This window comes from Zalophus californianus, chromosome 11, assembly GCF_009762305.2.
Source record: "Zalophus californianus isolate mZalCal1 chromosome 11, mZalCal1.pri.v2, whole genome shotgun sequence".
In the NCBI taxonomy this organism is placed as follows: Eukaryota; Metazoa; Chordata; class Mammalia; order Carnivora; family Otariidae; genus Zalophus; species Zalophus californianus.
In genome coordinates, this window is record NC_045605.1 from 112,049,326 (window position 1) to 112,070,520 (window position 21,195).

A 21,195-nucleotide genomic window follows, 5' to 3' on the forward strand; every position below is an offset into this window, starting at 1 on the left:
GGGCCCTACCCCGCACCCCGGCGGTCCCCAGCGAAGGATTAGGGTGACGCAGTGGGCACGGCTGTCAGGTCCCCTCTCCCAGGGTGACCCAGGGCAAGTCACTAGCCTCTCTGAGCCTGGTTTTCTGTCTGTCCAGCAGGGACAAGGGGCCGTCGGCCCGGGCTTCGGGAAGTGAAGCCCGTGAGAGGCAGGACAGGTGCTAATATCGGTGAGGGTGGTGGCAATGCCACTAGCCACCTGGCCCCTGGAGTCCACGGGTGGGTGGGGGTCTCCCGGCCCAGGGCTGGCTCCGGGCCTGCACTGACCACACACCTGTGGAGCATCACCATGTGAGCTGTATGATTCGCTCACCGAAGCCGGACACAGGCACCCTGACATCACTCTTTGGGAGAGACTCTCTCCTGCTCCCCGTGCGGCCCCCCGGCAGCAGGACGGCGCACGGAGTTCAAAGGGACGCGTCCTTCCCTCTCTGTGCCACTGGCCTCTGCAGGTCCCTCAGGGGCTCGGGGCTCACTCCCCAGCCTGTGCCCGCCCCCCGCCCCAGCCAAGCTGGAGCTGCACGTCCAAGCCCCGCCGCTGCCTCCACTGTCCCTGCTCGCCCAGGGCAGCAGCCTAACACTGGGTTTGGAAGCAGAGCCAAAGCCACTCTTGGACAGACATTTGTGACCCAGGTCCTCCTGGGATGAGGGACCTGAGTCCCGTGCACCTTGGGGCTCTTCCTGCATGACTGCCCTGCTGGGCTTCAGTTTCCCCCTTTGTTAAGCAGTGCTGGTGAGCCTCACGGATTGACCCTGGGCACCCGTTAGTCCTCGGGCCACAGAGCTTTCTGGAAGGGGACAGCCGCAGTGACTCCTGGGAGGATGCTTCCCGGCTGGGCAGGGAGGAGGAGCCCTGCCTGGGGGTCCCTTGGTCAGCAGCACCAGGGTGGGCCTGGCAGAGCCGGGAAGGAGCAGGTGTGAAGCCCAGGAACGGGGGTCCACCTTCCGAGCGGGCAGGGTGGGGCTGCGGGGGACCATGGCCAGCAGGGGCCCCCTCAAACCCCGTTGCTGGTCCTGACCCTGAGTGGTGGCCCGTGGGCCATGCCTGGGAGGGGCCAGGAGAGAGCCGTCACTCAGTGTCTGAGGGACCCGACCGGCCGGAGCAGGAGGGGTCTGGGGCTGCTCTCAGCCAACCTGCACGACCCGCACGCCGTGTCTCTCCTCCCTCCCAGAGTCAAGGCGTGGGTGGAGCTGGGGAGGCTGATGCCTGTCCCTCCCTCCAGGAGCTTGCAGTCTGCCCAGCACGCTCCATGCCATTGAAGGAGAAGCCAAAGAAGGCTGCATGGAGGAGGCAGCATTTCAGCTGGGCCTTAGATGCCTGGAAGGGTAGAGAAGGAGGAAGGGCATTGCAGGCGGCTCAGAGTAAAGTGGTGAGCAGCCCGTGGAATGGAGTGGTGGCTCTGGGCCCGCCCCTGGCCCTTTGCTTCTGTTCACTCCTCTTCAAGGTAGGTGACACCACGCCACTACTTTACAAAGGAGGAAACTGAGGCCCAGGGAGGATAGGGTCCTGGCCCAAAGCCCAAGACACGGGAGCCAGGATTCCAGCCCAGGGAGACTCTGACTCCGAGGCCCAAGCACTCACCACGGCCCTGTGGCGCCTCCCATGCAGGGCTGGTGCACTAAGGGGGTGGTGAATGTGGCCGCGAAGTCCGGCTTCATCATCTGTAAAGCAAGGGGTGACAGGGTGGTCCCCAGGGGCCGGCGGGAGCATAGGCAAGGCCTTGGAAGCGTGCCGAGGACACCCCTTCACCCTGGGACCAGCGGACTGGGCCAGAGGCCCCGGGGCCAGGGGAAGGTGTCTGGGAAGAGAGTGGTCCTGCCAAGGCCAAGCGGGCGTGCAGGTGGGCAAGAGTGTGCAGAGCCGTGGGCCGAGAGGAGGAAGCGGGCCGCGTGCACACAGCCGGCGCACGTGCACAGCCCTCGCCCTGCCCTGGGTGCCCGGGCTCCTGGCCCAGCTGCCCGGCCCTGCCCGCCCTGCCCCAGCCTGGGCCGGGGGGCACCTACCTCACCAGCTTGTCCAGGCCCCGTTTGCCGGAACTGCTCCTCAGGAGGGCCGAGCCGCTCATGCTGCTGGCCGGCCGCCCCGCGGGCCGGCGACCTGGCTTGACCCCAGCCCTGGGGACGCGGCTGCTCCTTCTTCAAAGGCTGCCGGCCTCTGTCTGCTGCCCTCCCCCTGCTCCTCCTCCTGCTACTGGGACCCCTCTCCCCCTCCTCTCTCCTTCCTTGCTCCTGTCCCCTCCTTCGCTCCCTGTCCCTGTCCCTCGATCTCTCCGTCTGGCTGGCCGTCTGGGCTCTCTGGCTTTGACACCCCCTCCCCGTCTGCTCGCCCTGTCTCCCTGTCTGTGGCCTGTGTCTGTCCACCCCGGGCCCCCTGGCCCTGGGGGTCTCCCGGGCCGGCTCCCCGCGAGCTGCCCCCCGGGCGTCTGGGTGCCCGTCTGTCTGTCCCCGTCTGTGCGGCCTCACGGACTCTGTGGGTCTCTCCTTCAGGACGTTTAGCAGCTGCTTCCCTTTTGTTCCCCCCAGCCCCCTTCTCCCCCCTCGGCCTCCTCCCCCTCCCCCTCCTTCCGAGACTAGTAAAAATGTCAGAGAGAAAACCCTCCAGCCCAGCAGCCCTGGGGCTTAGCAGGACCTCAGCGGCCTGGGATGGGCATGGTCTCCCCTCGGCCACCTTGGCGGCCGCTCCAGCCTCACTCTGCTCTCCTGCAGCTCATCCCCACCACTGGCGGGGCATCTAGCCCCCCCCATCTGCCTCTCCATCCCTCCACACCTCTCCCCTCGCCCTGGGCCTGGCCTGGCTGGCCCTCTGGCCCTCCTCTTGTCCTCGCCTTTATGGGTCTCTTGGGTCAAGCCCCCCTGCCCTGCCCCTCTCCCCTGCCCTGCCCCCTCCCGGCCTGGGCCTTCTGCTCCTTCCCCGCCAGCCCCCAGCCCTCCCTGCTCCCACACTCAGACCCTGTCTCCTCTCCTCTCCCTCTGTGTCTCTCTCTGCCCCTATCTCTGTTCCCCTCCCTCCCCCTCCCTCCCTCCCCCTCCCTTCCTCTCCCCTCCCTTCCTCTTCTCCCTCCCTCCCCCTCCCTCCCTCCCCCTCCCTCCCTCCCCTCCCTCCTGGTTCTCCAGTTTTCCCCTTGTTTATGCCCAGCTCTCTGCTCCACTTATCACCTCGAGGGGGAATCCTCTCTGCTCCCCAAATGGGGAGGCTGCTGCCCTCCCCAGCACCCGCCGCACTGCACTGGGAGGTCAGAGCAGGGAGACCCCAGAGGCAGAGACGAACATGGCCTGCCCCGTTTGGTAGCAGAGAGCACGCGCCCAGGGTGGCCGGTGGGCACAGGGTCAGTGCGGTGCCCTGGCCGGCGGGCCCCCTGCCCCTCGTGCTCTGGCCAAGGCCCGGGAGGTGCAGCCCAGCCCACTGTTCCTCTGGTTGGGCTCAGTCGCCGTGACTCACTTGAGAACGCTCGCGGGCGAGTGACCGGACAAGGCGGGTACTGGACTCATGTCTGCAGGGCGTCACCGAGCCCAGCTCAGTGCCCAGCAGTCATGTCCAGCAGCTTGCCCGGCTCGCCAACCCTCACGGCTGCTGCACCCAGGTCCCGCATGGGGAAACCGAGGCTCAGACTGGTATCCGAGGTTGCAGAGCTGGGGTCGGCAGAGCCAGTACCACAAGCTGGTGTGCTGACTGCCTGCCCCTGCTGCCCTCCTTCCCCATAGCACGGGTGAACAGCCCCTCTCACTTCCGCAGCTAGCCTGGCCTCTGCTGGGCCAGGGGGCCAGGTCTGAAAGCACCTGGGGGACGTGAGGCTGGACGAGGGCGCGGCTAAGATCATCCGGGCGAGTGGCGCACACGCAACCAAGTCACTCTGAAGGCCGTGTGTGTCTGAGTGCCAGCCACATGGCCCATAACGCCGGTCCGCGGTGACTCAGGTAGGGGCTGACTGGTGCAGACTTCGTGGGCGTCACGAAGTCTGGCTCTGATTCGTCCCCCGCCTCCCCCACACACACACACCAGGCTGGGTCCTGTGGCCAGCCCGGGAGGGGAGCTCACAGCTCTCCCCTCCCACAACCCCCGGGGGAGCCAGAGAATGTGAGGGTGTGCCCCAGAAGCAGCTGTGCCCACCATCCATCCCAGCATCCAGCCAGAGCTGCAGATGCCTCAAGATTCTAGAGGAACAGGAGAAGGGAAAGGGGAGCGGGGTGCAGGGTTGGCCCTCAGGTTGAGCCAGATCGCCCAGGGGAAGTGAGCCTGTGCCTCATTTCCATCTCAACCTACGCATCTCTCCCTTGCCTCCTGCTCCTGGTTCTGGAATCCCAGTCACAGACAGCCAGGGAGGAAATGTGCCAAGACATATTTCGGTTCAAAAGAAGGAAAAATATTCCCATGGGGAGAAGGCTGCCTTGGAATGGCAGCGGTTCTCTGTCACTAAGAACTTAAAATACAATTATTTGATTCTCTATCAGAAATGCTGATGGATGGGAAGTGGCAAGAATAGATCTTTAAATGCAGTGGCCAGCATCCATCATTTCATAACTAGGGCATGTCCTAATAGGAATGATAGGGCAGAGTATTTGATATCAACTATTAACTCTACTGTTACTTGTCAATGCATCTATCCATCCAACCATCCACCACTCATCTGTCATTCATCCATTCTCCCATTCATCCCCCATCCATCCACCCATCCATCCATCCACTCACCTACCTACCCACCCACCATCCATCCGTTCATCCATCCACCCATCCATCCGTCCATTTATCCAACCATCCATCTATCCATCCATCCATTTGTCCACCCACCATCCATCCATTCATCCATCCATCCATCTATCATCCATCCATCCACCCATTAACCACCCATCAACCACCCATCCATCCTTCATCCATCATCCATCCACCCATCCATCCATCCGTCTACCCATTAACCACCTATCCATCCATCCACCCATCCATCCATCCACCCATTAACTACCTATCCATCCATCATCCATCTATGATCCATCTAGCCATCCATCCATCCATCCGTCTACCCACCATCCATCCATTCACCCATTCGTCATCTATTTATCCATCCATCAATCCATCCAACCACCCATTAACCACCCATCCGTTCACCCATCCATCCATCCACCCACCCACCCATTATCCACTCACCCACCCACCCGTCCATCCACCCACCCACCCATCCATCCATCCACTCACCCATCCATCCATCATCCATCTATCATCTATCCATCCAGCCAGCCAGCCATACACCCATACACCCACCATTCATCCATCCATCCATCCACCCAACCACCAACCATCTACCCATTCATCCACCCATCCATCCGTCCATTTATCCAACCATCCATCTATGCATCCATCCATTTGTCCACCCACCCACCCATTATCCACCCATCCATCTACCCATTTGCCCATCTATCCATCCATCCATCCATTCACCCATTCATCATCCATCCATCCATCCACCCACCCATCCATCCATCCATCCACTCATTAACCACCCATCAATCCATCATCCATCTATCATCCATCCATCCACCCATCCACCCATCCATCCATTTATCCATCCACCCACACATCCAGCCATCCATCCATCCATCCATCCACCCATTAACCACCCATCAATCCATCATCCATCTATCATCCATCCATCCATCCACCCACCCATCCATCCATCCATCCATCCATCCATCTACCCATCCATCCATCCATCCACCCATCCACCAACCCATCCATCCATTCATCCACCCACCCACCCATTCATCCATCCACTCATCCATCTATCCACCCATTATCCACCCATCCACCCACCCACCCATCCATCCATCCACCCACCTACCCATTCATCCATTCACTCATCCATCCATCCGTCCATCCATCCATCCACCCATTAACCATCCATCCACCCATCCACCCATTATCCACCCATCAATCCACCCATCCATCCATCCACCCATCCATCTACCCATTCACCCATCTATCCATCCATCCATCCATTTACCCACCCATCCATCCATCATCCATCATCCATCTATGCATCCATCCATCCATCCATCTGACCACCTCCCATCCATCCATTCACCCATTCATCATCCATCTATCCAGCCACCCATCCATCCATCCATTCATCCATCCACCTGTTAACCACCTATCCATCTATCATCCATCTATCATCCATCTATCCATCCATTCACCCACCCATCCACCCATCCATCCATCCATTCCCTCATCCATCCATCCATCCATCCACCCATTAACCACCCATCCATCCACCCATCCATCTATCCATCCATCCACCCATTCACCCATCCATCCATCTATCCATCCACCCATCCATCCATCATCCATCCAACCACCCATTCACCCATCCATCCATCCACCCATCCATCCATCCACCCATCCATCCATCCATCCACCCATTCACCCATCCATTCATTTATCCATCCATCCACTCACTCACCCATCTATCCATCTCCATCTATCATCCACCTATCCATCCATCTGTCAACCCACCATCCATCCATTCACCCATTCATCATCTATCTATGCATCCATTTATCCATCCATCCATCCACCAATCCATCCACCCATTATCCATCCATCCATCCATCCATCCATCCATCCATCCATCCATCCGTTGACCCTCCATCCATCCATTTACTCATTCATCATCTATCCATCCACCCATGCATCCATCCATCCATCCTCTTTATATTGTTATCTGTCTTTCCATGCATCATTATCAATCCATCAACTTCTCAGGATACCTATCCATTCAATTATCCATGTAAACACAATAACCTTCCTTTGATCCATTCAAGCATTTATCAATAATATATACCCATCCCTCCATTCATCCATCCACCCCCCAACACCCACCCATCCAACCATTTATCTAAATGTCATAATACATATAAAACACTTAGAAGAAATACTCAGCCATCCATCCACTTGGAACTCAATATATGTTAATTACTATTATGTATATATTCAACCATCAATTTTTATATCTATTTGACCACTACTCAACCAGTGAACTATCTGTTCATCTCTAATACACCTTTCTATCTCTCCAAATATTTTTGTCTTTACTCTCATCCATCTCTCCAAATATTTTACTATTGATCAATCTCATTTATACACCCATTCATATATCTATCTGTCCAATATGTTCACCCATATTTCCATCTAGCAAGTCATGAAGATGTGCATAAATACATACATGTTTATATTTCCATATACATATTTCCCATTACTTTGCCCATTAAGCCGTCCAAATGAGTTAAAACTTAAAATAGTTGGTGCAACCTAGTAAACCTTCCATAAAGGTGATTACTTTTATCCATAATTCACTCATCCGTATCTCATCCAACCAACTATTGATTTATTCATAACTCCATTTATCCTTATATATTTTTCAACAAACTTATTGAACACTTACTGTATCCACTTTTTAGGTACCAGGGATTTGGCATTAACAAAGCCCATGCTCTCACAAGGCTGACATTTTAGCTGGCGCAACAACGACAAAAATAAACAGTAAGTATATACTGTAATATATCAAATGGTGGTAGAAAATACTATAGAAAATATAAATCAGGGTGGGAGGATATGGGGTCTTGGAGGAAATTGATATTTTATGTATGATAGTCAGAGAAAACCTCATAGGAAGGGATAATCTTTTCCTTATTTGAAAAGAGACTTGAGAAAGATTAGAGGTGGCTATATACATTGGTGGGAAAAAGTATTCTAGAAAGAGAACACTGAGTGAAAAATTCCTGATTTAGGTGCTCCTGTTCATCAATCTACCTCTTTGATAGTTTATACAGCATCAACCGTATGCATATTTACTCACCATCAATCTTTCCATTCATCTATCACTTCCTATATTCCCCTATCTGTCCATCTAAAAATCAATCCATTATCCATATCCATCTATATGTCTTGATAACCTTCTTTTAGCCTATCCAATCATTTATCTGTCAGCATTCCATCCATTTGCCCACCAACCTACCTATACTTCCATTTCATGTGTCCATTCACCAGTCTATCCATCCATCCATCATCCATCCATCCATCCATCCATCATCCATCCATCCATCCATCCATCCATCCATGCACCCATCCATCCATCCATCCATCATCCATCCATCCATCCATCCATGCACCCACCCATCCATTCATCCATCCATCATCCATCCATCCATCCATCCATCATCCATCCATCCATCCATCCATGCACCCATCCATCCATCCATCCATCATCCATCCATCCATCCATCCATCATCCATCCATCCATCCATCCATCCATCATCCATCCATCCATCATCCATCCATCCATCCATCCATCCATCCATCCATCCATCCATGCACCCATCCATCCATCCATCCATCATCCATCCATCCATCCATCCATGCACCCATCCATCCATCCATACATCCATCCATCCATCCATCCATCCATGCACCCATCCATCCATCCATCCATCATCCATCCATCCATCCATCATCCATCCATCCATCCATCCATGCACCCATCCATCCATCCATCCATCCATCCATCCATCCATCCATCCATGCACCCATCCATCCATCCATCCATCATCCATCCATCCATCCATCCATCCACCCATCCATCCATCCATCCATCCATCCATCCATCCATCATCCATCCATCCATCCATCCATCCATCATCCATCCATCCATCCATCCATCCATGCACCCATCCATCCATCCATCCATCATCCATCCATCCATCCATCATCCATCCATCCATCCATCCATCCATCCATCCATCATCCATCCATCATCCATCCATCCATCCATCCATCATCCATCCATCCATCATCCATCCATCCATCCATCCATCATCCATCCATCCATCCATCCATCATCCATCCATCCATCATCCATCCATCCATCCATCCATCATCCATCCATCCATCCATCCATCCATCCATCCATCCATCATCCATCCATCATCCATCCATCCATCCATCCATCATCCATCCATCCATCATCCATCCATCCATCCATCCATCCATCCATCCATCATCCATCCATCCATCCATCCATCATCCATCCATCCATCCATCCATGCACCCATCCATCCATCCATACATCCATCCATCCATCCATCCATCCATGCACCCATCCATCCATCCATCCATCATCCATCCATCCATCCATCCATCCACCCATCCATCCATCCATCCATCCATCCATCCATCCATCCATCATCCATCCATCCATCCATCCATCCATCATCCATCCATCCATCCATCCATGCACCCATCCATCCATCCATCCATCATCCATCCATCCATCCATCATCCATCCATCCATCCATCCATCCATCCATCCATCATCCATCCATCATCCATCCATCCATCCATCCATGCACCCATCCATCCATCCATACATCCATCATCCATCTATCTATTCATCCCCCCATCTGCCCACCCACCCATTCATCCATCATCCATCCACCCATCCATCCATATTTCCATCTATCCACCCATCCATCCACCCATCCACTTACTCTTCCATCCCTCCACACATCCATCCATCTATTCATCATCCATCTATCCATTCATCCACCCATCTACCCACCCACCCATCCATCTATCATCCATTCTATCCACCCATCCATCCATCCATCCATCCATCCATGCACCCATCCATCCATCCATCCATCTATCATCCAGCCAGCCAGGTGTTCCTGCTTCCTACCTTTCTTCATTCACTTTTATTTCATTCATATTTTTCTCCATCATTAAGTCTTTTAGTTTCCTTTTAAGTCTTTTATTCTTTTCTTTCTTCATGGTTCATGAAGAAGATAAAAGAGAAGACCCTCATGGCCCAGTAGGCTGAGCATTACAGTAGAACCTAAATAAGGGCTGGAGAAGTAAGAATCTGTTCTCTTGTTCAAACATTTTCAACACACACACAGACACACACACACCCCACATGCTCACGGAGCGGTATCCCAATGAAATGTGCAACAGGCATGCCTGTGGGGCCCAGGTGGGGGTGGCGAGAAAGGGTAATGGGGTGGCCTCTGTGGCTCCTGGGTGACCCTGGATAGAGAAATGTTCTGACTTACAGAGAAGGCAGCCTCCAAATGTCTTGAACACTTATCTGTCTTACGTGGGCCAGCCCAGCAAAGAAAGAGGGGCCAAGGTGGGGGGTGGGTGGGTGTCATGAGGAAGCTGGGACTGGTTTGGGGATAGGACCAGATAAAGACTGAAGGTTTCTTTCTAGGTTCCTCCAGAATCAGTTGGCTAGATCCATCTCTCCTGAGTCCCATTTCTCCTTTGAGGGAGGTAGCTGAGGGAGGAGAAGACAGCCTTGGGTTACCTCAGAAGCAAAACCATCAAAATAGCCAGTCACACCCAGGGAGGGGTACAGACACCTGTGGGAAGCACAGAAGGAGCAGCATCTGAGATCCCACCCGCCAGGCACAGAGCAGGGCACTGACCCTTCCCCATCCTCCCACATAGCCCGTGTGCTGCGGAGGAAGCTGAGGCTCGGGGGGGGGGGGGAAGGCGCAGAATCTGCCACTCCCCCCAACTACTGTCACACCCCACACCCCTGCTGTCTTCCACACATCCACATAGCTGCTCCTGCTGCAGTGTCTAAGGCCCAAGTCTCTCCCACTCCTGCAGGGGGATGTGGGTGCCTCATAGGGGGTCACAGACAGGTTCTGGCTTCCCAGACAGCCCCTCCCTGCAAGCCAGAGCAGATATTGGTCCCTCCCCCACCCCACCAACTCCCAACTTCCCAGTTCAGAGGCAGTTAGCAGATGGAGTTTGGACAGGACTGGCCTGGTCCCAGGAAAGGGCAAGGGGCTTTCTTCCCCACCTCCCACCCTCACCTCTTATCTGCCTGTGTCTGGCTCCACAGGGCTGTGCTGTCCAGCAGGGTTAGGAGGCCTGATTTCTTCAATCTCCTAATCTCCTGGCCACCTCATACCCCACATAGGCCCCCGGCCCCTCTCTCCAGCCTCGTGGTTGTGGGGGAGGGGCGCAGGCTGGGGGCCTGTGGCTGTGTACTCCCACCCACTAGGAGAGGTTTGAGAACTCCCTTTGCTTGTTGCCCTGGATCCCCAATCTCCAAGAAGGTGTTAGAAGGCCCTGGAAAGATTCCTTGAGAGGAACAGACTGGGGCCTGGGTGAGACACCTCTAGAAAGAATCAGCTTGTTCTGATGGTGCCACATCCCATTTCTGCCTTTGGGGAGGTCTCTGGGGGTGTCTTCTTAGCTACGCCCTATTCTGGATGGGCCCCAGGAAACATCACCCTTGCCCCGACGGGAACCCAACAGGTGCAGAGCCATCTGGCAGCACTGCATGGGGTTTGCAAGCACCTCCAAGAGGCAGCCCAGACATCCTGGGTTCCCTGAGGCCTTGTCAAATCCCCAGCACCCCAACCATGAGCCCACAGGGGGCACAGGCTCCCCAAAGAGGGTCCCTGCAGGGCAGCATCCTTAGGAGACATGCCTCCAAGCTAGGGCCAGCCAGTGTCCCTCCAGGCTCGGGACAGTGTCTCTTGATGGCAGTCGTTTTAAGCCTTGGTTTCTCCTTGTGAAGTGCCTCTCTGACCATGAAACGAGAACCTCTGTTTGAAGAGCTTGATGGAGGCTGGCACATGGGGAAACTGAGGCCTCAGGGGGCCTCGGGGTTCCAGAAAGAGGTGCTGGACATGCCTCTGGGGCCCTGTGTCCCTCATCTTCCTCCCCCAGGCACTGGGAACTCAGACCCCAGGAAAGCTAAACTTTGGACTGCTGGACTCTCATCTTCCTGACCAAGGGCTCACCAGTCAGTCTGGCACCCTTCCAGGGAAACTGAGGCAGAGGCAGGCTGGTGGGGTCTGCAATGCCACCCAATCTGGGCCTGCCCCATTCTGCTCCCTGAGACCCTCCTGGCACTGCCCCCATGTGGCTCCAGCGTTGTTTTCATGAGAAGGCAGATGGGGGACCAGGGAGGGGGCCAGGATGCAGGGGAGGATTTCCGGCTTCCTGAATCACCAGCGCCGGGGGCCCACAATGTCCCCAAGTGTGCTGTGGTGTCCTCTCCCTGTCCCCCACCTAGGGAAGGAATGTGACAGGGCCCAGGTGGAAAGCAGGAGGAAGCCAGTGACCTCCACCAGCCCCGGCACGGGAGGAGGCATCCATCATCTGGGCTGAGCTCAGCCTCCCCATCCCCGGGAAACTTCCAGGTGCCTGAGACCACTGACCTGGAGGGAGGAGGAGAGGAGGCCCATCTGGGTGTCCCTAGGCCTGACCCAGCTCTGACTGCTGTCCTCAGGTCCGGACCCTGGGCAGGGCTGGGGAAAGAGCCCCAGCATGCCACCCCCAATTCACCCACCCTTCAGCCTGCCACCGAGGCTGGGTCCTGGTCCCACCCCTGCCCCTTAGTGGCCTTTGGTGCTGCTTGCTTCTGCAGAGCCGTGCATCCTGGCTCTACCAATTGGTGGCCGGGCTCCCTGAGAGGGCAGGTAGGTGGAAGGGCCACCAGCATGTCTGGCTGCATGGGGGTTCTGACCTGTGGGGTCCTGGCCCCCTCCAATGCAGCAGGCCCACTCCCCCCCCACCCCCCGGCTCCCTTAGCTAGACAGGAAGATGAAGTCCAGGGTGTTCATGGCTCCAGGCCAGCTCAGCCCCTTCTTGCAGCTGCGAGCCACCTGTAGCCCAGAGGGCAAGGCCAGAACAGTCTGCAGGGACAGATAGCCCAGAAAGGGCCTCTGCTCAGAGTGACCCTGAAGGTGGTCCCTGCCCTCTCCCGCCTCTTAGCTCAGCACAGGGAGAAGTGATGGAGGCAGCATTCCGGAGTCACCTGGGACCAGGAGCCATGTCTTGCCCAAAGGGCAGTGGGGGCCAGAAGCCTAGGGGTAAGGAGACAATGGCTCACCCAATTGCTGCCCCCATCAGGGTCATCCAGGGCCAGAGCAGCCCAGCCAGCCTGGGGCGGGGGGTGGGGAGGAGGCCAGCCCAGGGCTCCCAGGACAGAACGAGGGCTCCCAAGACAGAATCAAGGTGCCCGGGACAGAACCAGGGTTCCCAGGACAGAACCAGGGTTCCCAGGAGAGAACGAGGGCTCCCAAAACAGAACGAGTGTGCCCAGGACAGAACTAGGGCTCGCAGGAAAGTACCAGGGTGCTCAGGACAGAACCAGGGCTCCCAGAGCTGAACTAGGGTTCCCACAACAGAACCAGGGTTCCCGGGACAGAATTAGGGTTTCCAGGACAGAACCAGGGCTCCCAGGACAGAACCAGGGCTCCCAGGTCAGAACCAGGGTTCCCAGAATAGAACTAGGGTTCCCTGGCTGGCCCAGACCTAGGTGGTGGGCACCCAAGGTGGGCTGGATGAGCCTTGGAAAGCTGGGGCAGGGACGGGACAGCAGGGATCGCTCTAAGGGTCTGTGCTAAGCCTGCAGTGGTCTGGCTCCGGTGGGAACTGGGAGGTGCCAGGAGTGCCAGACCTTGGAAGGGAAGTGAGGTCAGGGTGACCAAGGCAGGCCTGTGGTGGCCGCCCAGAGGCACGGAGAAGCTGCCCTGTGGTGAGAGGTTCCGCACGTGGGGTCCAGTGGCTTTGTGGAGAAAGAACGTGGTGGATAAGGGCCTGGAGACCACCAGGAGAGGGCATCTTGCCAAGCTGGGGAGTGGGCTGGGATGTGGCAGGGCTGAGGCCTGTCTGCAGGTGAGGGGCAGCTCTTCTGCCATGTGGACACAGGGAGGACCCAGCACAGCATGGTCGGCCCTGGTGAAGTTTGGGGTGCACACGGGGCCTTCAAAGGTTTGGGGTTCCAGGATTTGGACCTGTCAAACCCGGGATCCCTGAGGCATCCGGAAAGCCCTCTCTCGGGGCACCTGTATGGAGGCCCCGGCCCTGCCCTCCTCGGGGTCCCGGGCCCATCACTCCCCACAGGGTGGGGTGCGCGGCCACACCTCAGCTCCTCCAGGGAGGCCCCGCAGAGCCATGCTAAAGCCCCGTGGCCTTGGCCAGCTCTGTGGGATCCCACAGCTGGGCAGCTGGAGCAAGGAGAGAACATCTTGACCTGTCCTACAGGTGAGACAGAGGAGGGGCCAACGCCCTGCCTGGGGCTTGCTGCTGGGGTCACCCTGGTCCTGGGCCCCAATATGACGTTCTGAGGGGGGACCCATCCTGGGGCAGTCTGAGGGGGGAGGCCCGGTCCTGGGGCATCTGAGAGGTTGGCCCCATCCTGGAACCGTCTGAGGTGGGGAGGCCCCGTCCTGGGGCATCTGAGGGGGCAGCCTATTGCCTCGTTGGAGGGGTGCGGCCTGACCTGGCTGGGTGGGAGTGGTAGGGCAAGGTGGGGGGGCCTGGCAGCAGGTGTTGGCTGCAGTGCCCCAGCCGCAGCAGACCCTGCCCAGGCTTGGCCGTCCTGGGGCTTCCCAGGCCCCACATCCCCACCCTGGGCACCAGGACTTCTCACCACCCTGGACAGGAAAATCCCCGGTTCCCTTAGTCACCTTGTGAAATGGGAACCCTGCCTTACCCTGGGTCTCGGTTTCATTCTGACACTGCACTGGAGGGGGGGTGACATTCGCGGGGTACCAGGCTCTAGGGCGGGGGGCGGCCAGCTCCTTCTCCAGCCGCAGCCCCTGACCAAGCTGCACAGGTGCAGCCCCGCCTCCCGCCTGCCCAGGCCTCGGCTGGGTCCACGCCGTCCTCTCTTTCCTCCGCCTGTGGGACAGCTGGGAGGGGGGGCCGAGGACGGGGCCAAGGAGGGAGGCGGGGGGGCCGCGGCCAGACTGCTCAAGCCGTGCCCTTCTATGGGCATGCGGTGGCCCGAGGAGCCCGGGGACGGTGCTGACGTGAGGAGCCATTTCTGAGTGGGGCGCAGCTGTCTGCCGGTCACCCCTGGGTGGAAGGACACGCGAGCTCCATGGCCCCAACCCTCGCGATGGGTCCCCTAGCGACCTGTGAGGGGCTGTGTGGCTCCCACAGCCCCAGCCTGGCTCATGCACCCTGACCCTGACTGCTCTTTCCAGACGCCCCAGTGCTTGGGTCCCTGAAGCCCCCGAACCAGGGCCCCCTGTGGGACCGGGCAAGGAGAGGTGACCGTCCCCCGCCCTCATGCACGTGCACACGTGCGCGCACACACACACACACACACACAGGCTCACGGCCGATATTTCCATCGTTTCCCTCATTATGAATAAAGGCATGGTCCCAGGATCAGGTAGCGGCCACCAGCCTCCGCAGGCAAGTCGGCCCCGGGGCTGCTGAGGCCCGGCCTGGTGGCCCCACCCGGCCCCACCCAGCAGCTGCTCTGCCCTGGGGCAGGTGACCACGGCCCACAGCACTCTCCTCTCTAGGCTTGTGGTCGGCGTGTGTCCTGCCTCTCCCTCCGGCCCGGGCCACCTGCTCCTTGCCTTCCGCTCCCCAGGCAGCAGCCCCCGGCCACGGTCTCCCTCCTGCGCGGGGGGCCTCTATCCCCCACTGGCGTCCATCGCTGGCCTGTCCCCCACAGATCTGCCCCTCGAAGCCCCACTGTCCCCAAAGCCCCAATCTCATCTGTGCCCCAGAGCCGTCAGACCCCCACGGCCTGGCTCAGCCCGGATGCCGGCCCACCAACGCCCGCCGACAGCCCTTCTCTGCCCCTGTGCAGGCTGCCACCCTGCGGCTCCACAGGCTCTCTGCCCGGCTCTGGCCGCAGTGGTGGGGGTGGATCTTTGCCGGCACACAGCCGCTGCCCATGCCCCCTCATGTCCCATCCCCAGAACAGGCACCAGCCATCATCCTCGGCCTCCTCCATCGCCGCGAGGCAGGGGGCAGCACGGGGACGGAGCCCCAGCCTGGCCTCACGCACAGGCTTCGGAGGTCACGGGGCCAAGCAGCCCCTCTCAGCCAGTCCTCCTGGCCGGGCTCCCCCCCCCCCCCCGCCACCCCCCTCACCTCCTGCCCTCGGTCGGAGCTCTGGCCCGGGCCGACCCACCAAGGCCCGTCTACTCCCAGGCTGTCCGGGCCATGTCCGAGTCCCTGCATCAGGTGTCCAGGTGTCCCACGGACTCGTGGGCAGAGCTGGCCTCTCCCCGCAAAGCCCACTGCAGAGGCGTCCACTCAGTGTGTGGAGAGACGGGGTCCCAGGAAAGTACCCTGCCGCCCTGTGCTGCCCTGAGGCCCCCACGGCACCGTCCACCACCAGGCGAAGTGCCCCAGCCCCCGTGTAAATGCGCTCGGAACAGATCCCTACCCGGCATCCTTCTCCGCCAATAGCTCTTCCTGCTCCTCGGAGCTGGGGTGGCTGGGAGCCTCCGCCATTGGGCTGGCGCCGGGCTGATTCGGGCTGTGCGTATGTGCTGTGGTTCTGGGTGCTTCCTCAGGCGGCGGGCCCCAGAGCCCCCACCCCCAGCCGGGTTTCACTTCCCCCTTCCGGCTGCAGGTTGAGGTTTGAAGCACACTGGGGCTGGGGTTGGGGTGTTGTTTTCTAATCGGTTGATGCAAGAGGAGAGAAAAAAACCAGCCATCAGGAAGTGTTAGGCAAGTTGCAAGGGCAGGGGTGACAGAGAGGGGCCCTGGGAAGGCAGCGGGGGGTGCAGGGGCTGGGACGGTGTGCGCATGCCTGCCTGGGAGCCCCCCACGCTCCTCGAGAATCCCCTGCAGGCCTGGCCTTGAAGTCTCTTTGTGCTTGGCTGGCTCTCCATGAGCACCCCAGGCCTCCAGGTGAAGCACCTTGGCCTCTCTGGATGGAGCTCTCCTGGGCGCTTACAGAGTGGAGCACGGATGCACCCGTCCTCTGAGCCTTGGGCCTCGAGCCATCTCACCCCATCGGTGCAGGCTGAGTGCAGATGAGGGACCGGGTGGTCCTCAAGGCCCTGCTCCAAGCCCCGCCGACCAGTCTGAGCTCTTCAGATGGCTGACAGCTGGGGCCCTGCAGGAAATGCCCCGTGCTGCACACCCCCACCTCTCTGTGCCTCCTTTACTTTCCTAAACTGTTGGGCTCCCTGCTCTCTGAGCTGCCCTTCTGCCGACCCCCTCACCCCCATACTCAGGGAGCTTGGAGCTGACCACATCCGGTCAGCGTCACCGGGGTCTGGAGGCAGGGGGCTCAGGGGCCCCCCCGGGAGGCACTGGCAGGACAAGGGGATGGACTGAGGCCATGTCCACCCTTCACAGTCCTTTACTGCTGGGAGTCGCCAGACCAGGGGCTCAGAAGTCAGTGAGGGGTGGCATGGGGCTGTGAGGGCCAGAACCCAGAATTGGCTGTGAAGGCGTCAGAGACTTCCCTGGCAAGCTGGGCTGACCCCGGGCCCCAAGAACGAAAGGAGGGAGTGCTAGGCCATCTTGCCACACCCTGGTCAGCCATGGGCCTAGAAACCCTGCTGGACGTGACCTGCAGAGGACCCCAAGGCAGAGGGAGGTGGGGACGGGTGACAGGGCCCCCAGAGTGTTCAGCCAGCAGGTGGGGCCTGCCCGAGGGACAAGCCGATGGGGAGGCCGTGAGCCCCCACCCGCCACACACACACCAAGAAGCCTTCCCACTTGGAGATAGGAAAGGGTCCCGCACTGGGGGTTACGGGGCAGGGCTGGACTGAGGCCAGGCCCAGGGGCTGCACGGAGGAGCCCCCAGGGCCCCCAGGGCCCCCTCAGCCTGAGGCCTCTCCTGTCCCCTCTGTGGTTTCCAGGGGTCACTCGCTGTCCACCACGGACAAAGATGCTGTGGCTGGATGTCCATCCGAGTGGGAGCTGGGCCCCAGCATGCCCAGGGACACAGACCATCCCGGCGCCCCGTCAGGGGCTGCGACCCTGAGTCAACCTGCCACTGGGGTCCTTCCCTCTGGCCTGTGGTGAGGTTGATCCCAGCATCCTGGCTGTTAACAGTAGGGGTCTTGCCAGGATGGGTGAGGGCAGATGGAGGCCGGGCACCCCCCGACACATGGCTTCCCTACCGTGTGCTGTTCACTGCCTGAGGGCTAGGCCTACGCCCTGACGCCAGGGGCCCGGGGCAAAGTGAAAATGCGGGGCCTCTGAGTCAAAAGCTACTAGGAATTTCCAAAGGGAAACAGTGGCGCTTGAAACCAAGTGCAGGCCCCTTCCAGGCCCACGAGGCCGGCTCTGCCCTCCAAGGCTTGGCCTGACCTGCCCGGCCCCCCTGTTTCATCTCCTCTCAGAACTTGGCACCTGTGTTCCCCAGACTCCAGGGCCCTCCGGACTGTGCTGTCCTCCCCCTCTGCCGACCCCCAGCCCCAAAGGCCCAGAGGCAGCCCGATCCCTCCTGGTGGGGGTTAAACTGTGTCCCCCCCCCAAATTCCTAGGGGAAGTCCTGACTGCCAGGATCTCAGAACGGAACCTGATCTGGGAATAGTGTTCTTGCAGGTGAGGTCATTAGGGTAGGCCCCTCAACCGATATGACTACGTCCTTATGAAAAGGGGGAACTCGAGACAGACTCTCTCGCAGGGAGAGGCCATGTGAGGATGGAGGCGGAGGCCGGCGGGGGAGGGGATGTCTACAAGCCAGGGAACTTCAAAGAAGCCAGGAAACCACCAGCAGCAGGGGACAGCCCGAAACGGACTCTCCCTCTCAGCCTCAGAAGGGACCCACCTGTCTACACCTGGAGCTGGGCCTTCCAGCCTCCAGGACCAGGAGGGACGATGCATTTCTGCTGTCGACGCCGCTCTGGCTGTGGGGCTCTGACAGCCGCCCGCCCCCCGTCTCACCAACGCCTGCTGGGGCCAAAAGGCAAGAGGCAGTCCGCTGCTCTGGGGGCGCCAGGTGGGGCCGCGATGCCCAAGGACGCTCTGTGGGGCCTGGGGGTACATGGGGTGCACCTGGCCACCTGGTAAGGTACCTGGGAGGGAGGGGCTCAGACACGGCCGCCACCCCCCCGCAGGGGCACCTGGGCCTCCCTCCTTGTCACCCCCACTTCACAGAGGACATGGAAGTCAGCATAGGTCTGCCCCCCTGCTCAGCAGCGTCCCCTAGACCCCCGGGCCATCCAGCCCTGGCCACTGGGCCTCCTGCGCCTCCCTTCACAGGAAGCACCTCCCGGTCCCTCATCTGCACTCAGCCTGCACCGACAGGCATGGATGCTGTGAGAGGCATCCCGGGGGCCCAGCGTCCATCCTGACGGCAGCACCGCTGCGCCCTCCGTGGAGGAGATGAGTCTGCCCGAGACACAGACACTCCACCATTTGTCCCCCCTTGGCATCGTCCAAAGTGCAAGAGGGTGGTGTCGAGAGGGTACCGGTCTCGTGTTGTCCGTCTTCATGCCTCCAAACCCTCTGAGCCCGGTGCAGTGTCCGGTGACACAGTGAGTGGTCAAGTGAAGCCACAAGCTGACCCCAGGCCAGACCGGAACCAGCTCTGCCGGCAGCCGGTGGGCGCCAGGTGGGCTTCTGACAGCGCACGTGCTGAGCCGAGGAGCGCGAGGCCCTGAGAGCCAGGCCGGGAGGAGGTCTCTGCAGGGCGGGCAGCACAGAAGGACCTGGGGGAGGGGGTACTGACTCCACGCTGTGGGGGGGACACCAAGGCCACTGTCCAGGGGCAGCAGGCCATAGGCAAGGTGGGGCCTCAAGGGCCCGGGTGGGACGGGTTCCCCAGGGAAGGAGGTGTCAGGACCACACACTCAGTGACGTTGGGTGACAAGACCGGAGGGTGGACAGAATGAGCGAGGAGGGGTTAAGAGCAGGGTCGACACACAGACCAGGTCAGGCCAGAGAAGGACAACGGATGGGTCGGAATCTGACCTGGCAGAGCGTGGGGGCACAACGAGGCCCACGGAGGCCTGAGCTCAAGCCGCCATGCGTGGAGGGAGCATCACCACGTGCCAGTGTCCAGGGCCGGCGGTCCATTCGGCACAAAACCCCACTTCCGTTGCACCTGCCACGCAGCGTCCTTGTCACCTGCTCCCTCACTTACGTCACTGCTCCCCCAGCTCAGCGCTCAGCCCCTCCTCCACGAGGCCCTCTGTGCAGGATGCTGTTGGGGACCAAGGCCTGGGCGCTGGGGCGCTGCTCGCCTCCCGGCCTCGTGGCCGGCGACAGGGAAAGTCCTGGCGCTGGGGCGCTGCTCGCCTCCCGGCCTCGTGGCCGGCGACAGGGAAAGTCCTGGCGCTGGGGCGCTGCTCGCCTCCCGGCCTCGTGGCCGGCGACAGGGAAAGGGCTGTGAGCACAAACCTGCCCCACGCAGGTGCACCCCGGCCACCTGCACACGCGCCAGCCTCACCCACCCACACCCTCCTGTCCTTGACCTCCGGCACTTTGACTCCCGGCCCCTCGCCCTTCCTGGCCACAGCCCAGCTGAGGTCCCCCTGGGGCTTCCTGGGGCTACGTGTCTACCCCGACCTCCAGCATCACCCATGGCACAGGCCACGTCCCTGCACCTTGGCTGCCCTCCTCCTCCCTTTGGGGGTCCTTCCTGGGCTGCATGTGGCTGGGGTCTCCTGGAGCAGCATTCTCCTCCCCGCCTCCCCTGCCTGCCCGTCACTGGGGCATCACCCAGCACTCACTTCTGAGGACACCCAGACCCCCATCTCCAGCCCAGACCCCTGCATCCAGCAAACCCACAGCTGAGAGCCAGCCCCTCACCTGCTCTGAGCCCCCTCCCTAGAGAGCAGCCCCCAGCCTGGTCCCCTCAACATGGGCCTGGGCGTCCCGCCTTGTGCAACAAATCGAGGGGACTCCGCCCCTTATATAGCTCCTCATCTGCCACTGCTGCCCCTCCCAGGAGGTGGCCGTGGTTCCTACGCCCTGTCCCACACTCCAGCCCCTGTTCTCCACCCTGCAGAGATCTTTCTAGAATGCAGAGCCGTCCCCACCCACGTGCTAGGTGCTGGACCACACGCTGGGCAGAAATCCTGCTGAGGCTGTGTGTCTGCAGGCCCTTCTGCCTGGGATACTCGGACGGCCGGGCGGGCGGAAGAGAGGCGCGGAGGCCAGCGCGGAGCTGGTCTCCATGTCTGCTCGTCGGTCTGGTCTGGTTTGCCACATCCTCTGCTCCCTCATTCGCTCACTCACGTGGTCATTAGAGAGCAACAAACACCATCAGATCCGCTTGCCCGTCCAAGACTTAACAACATCCCCCAAACCTACATGGATCACGGTGCTTCCGCTCCATCTGTCCCTGCTCGGACCACCGCCCTGGGGGATCGCTACCCAGAATTTTCTGTTTGACATTTCCTTGACTTTAAGGAAAAAAA

General features: G+C 59.6%; 1 protein-coding gene across 4 annotated transcripts in view; it reads right to left on the minus strand.

The window, feature by feature from the left end:
* The window catches only part of LSP1 (lymphocyte specific protein 1), a 39,051-nt gene extending 22,650 nt beyond the window's left edge, over positions 1-16,401 (minus strand). Inside the window, exons 1-2 of one of the 4 annotated variants that reach the window (XM_027581126.2) lie at positions 2,043-2,613; positions 1,621-1,700 (exon numbers count right to left, since the gene is read on the minus strand). In XM_027581126.2, the coding sequence (XP_027436927.2) occupies positions 1,621-1,700 (80 nt within the window). In that variant the 5' untranslated portion in view covers positions 2,043-2,613. Of the gene's footprint in view, positions 1-1,620; positions 1,701-2,042; positions 2,614-16,250 lie in introns of those variants that run through there. The other 3 variants (XM_027581123.2, XM_027581124.2, XM_027581125.2) reach the window with 3 other exon arrangements.
* Positions 16,402-21,195: the final 4,794 nt, after the last annotated feature.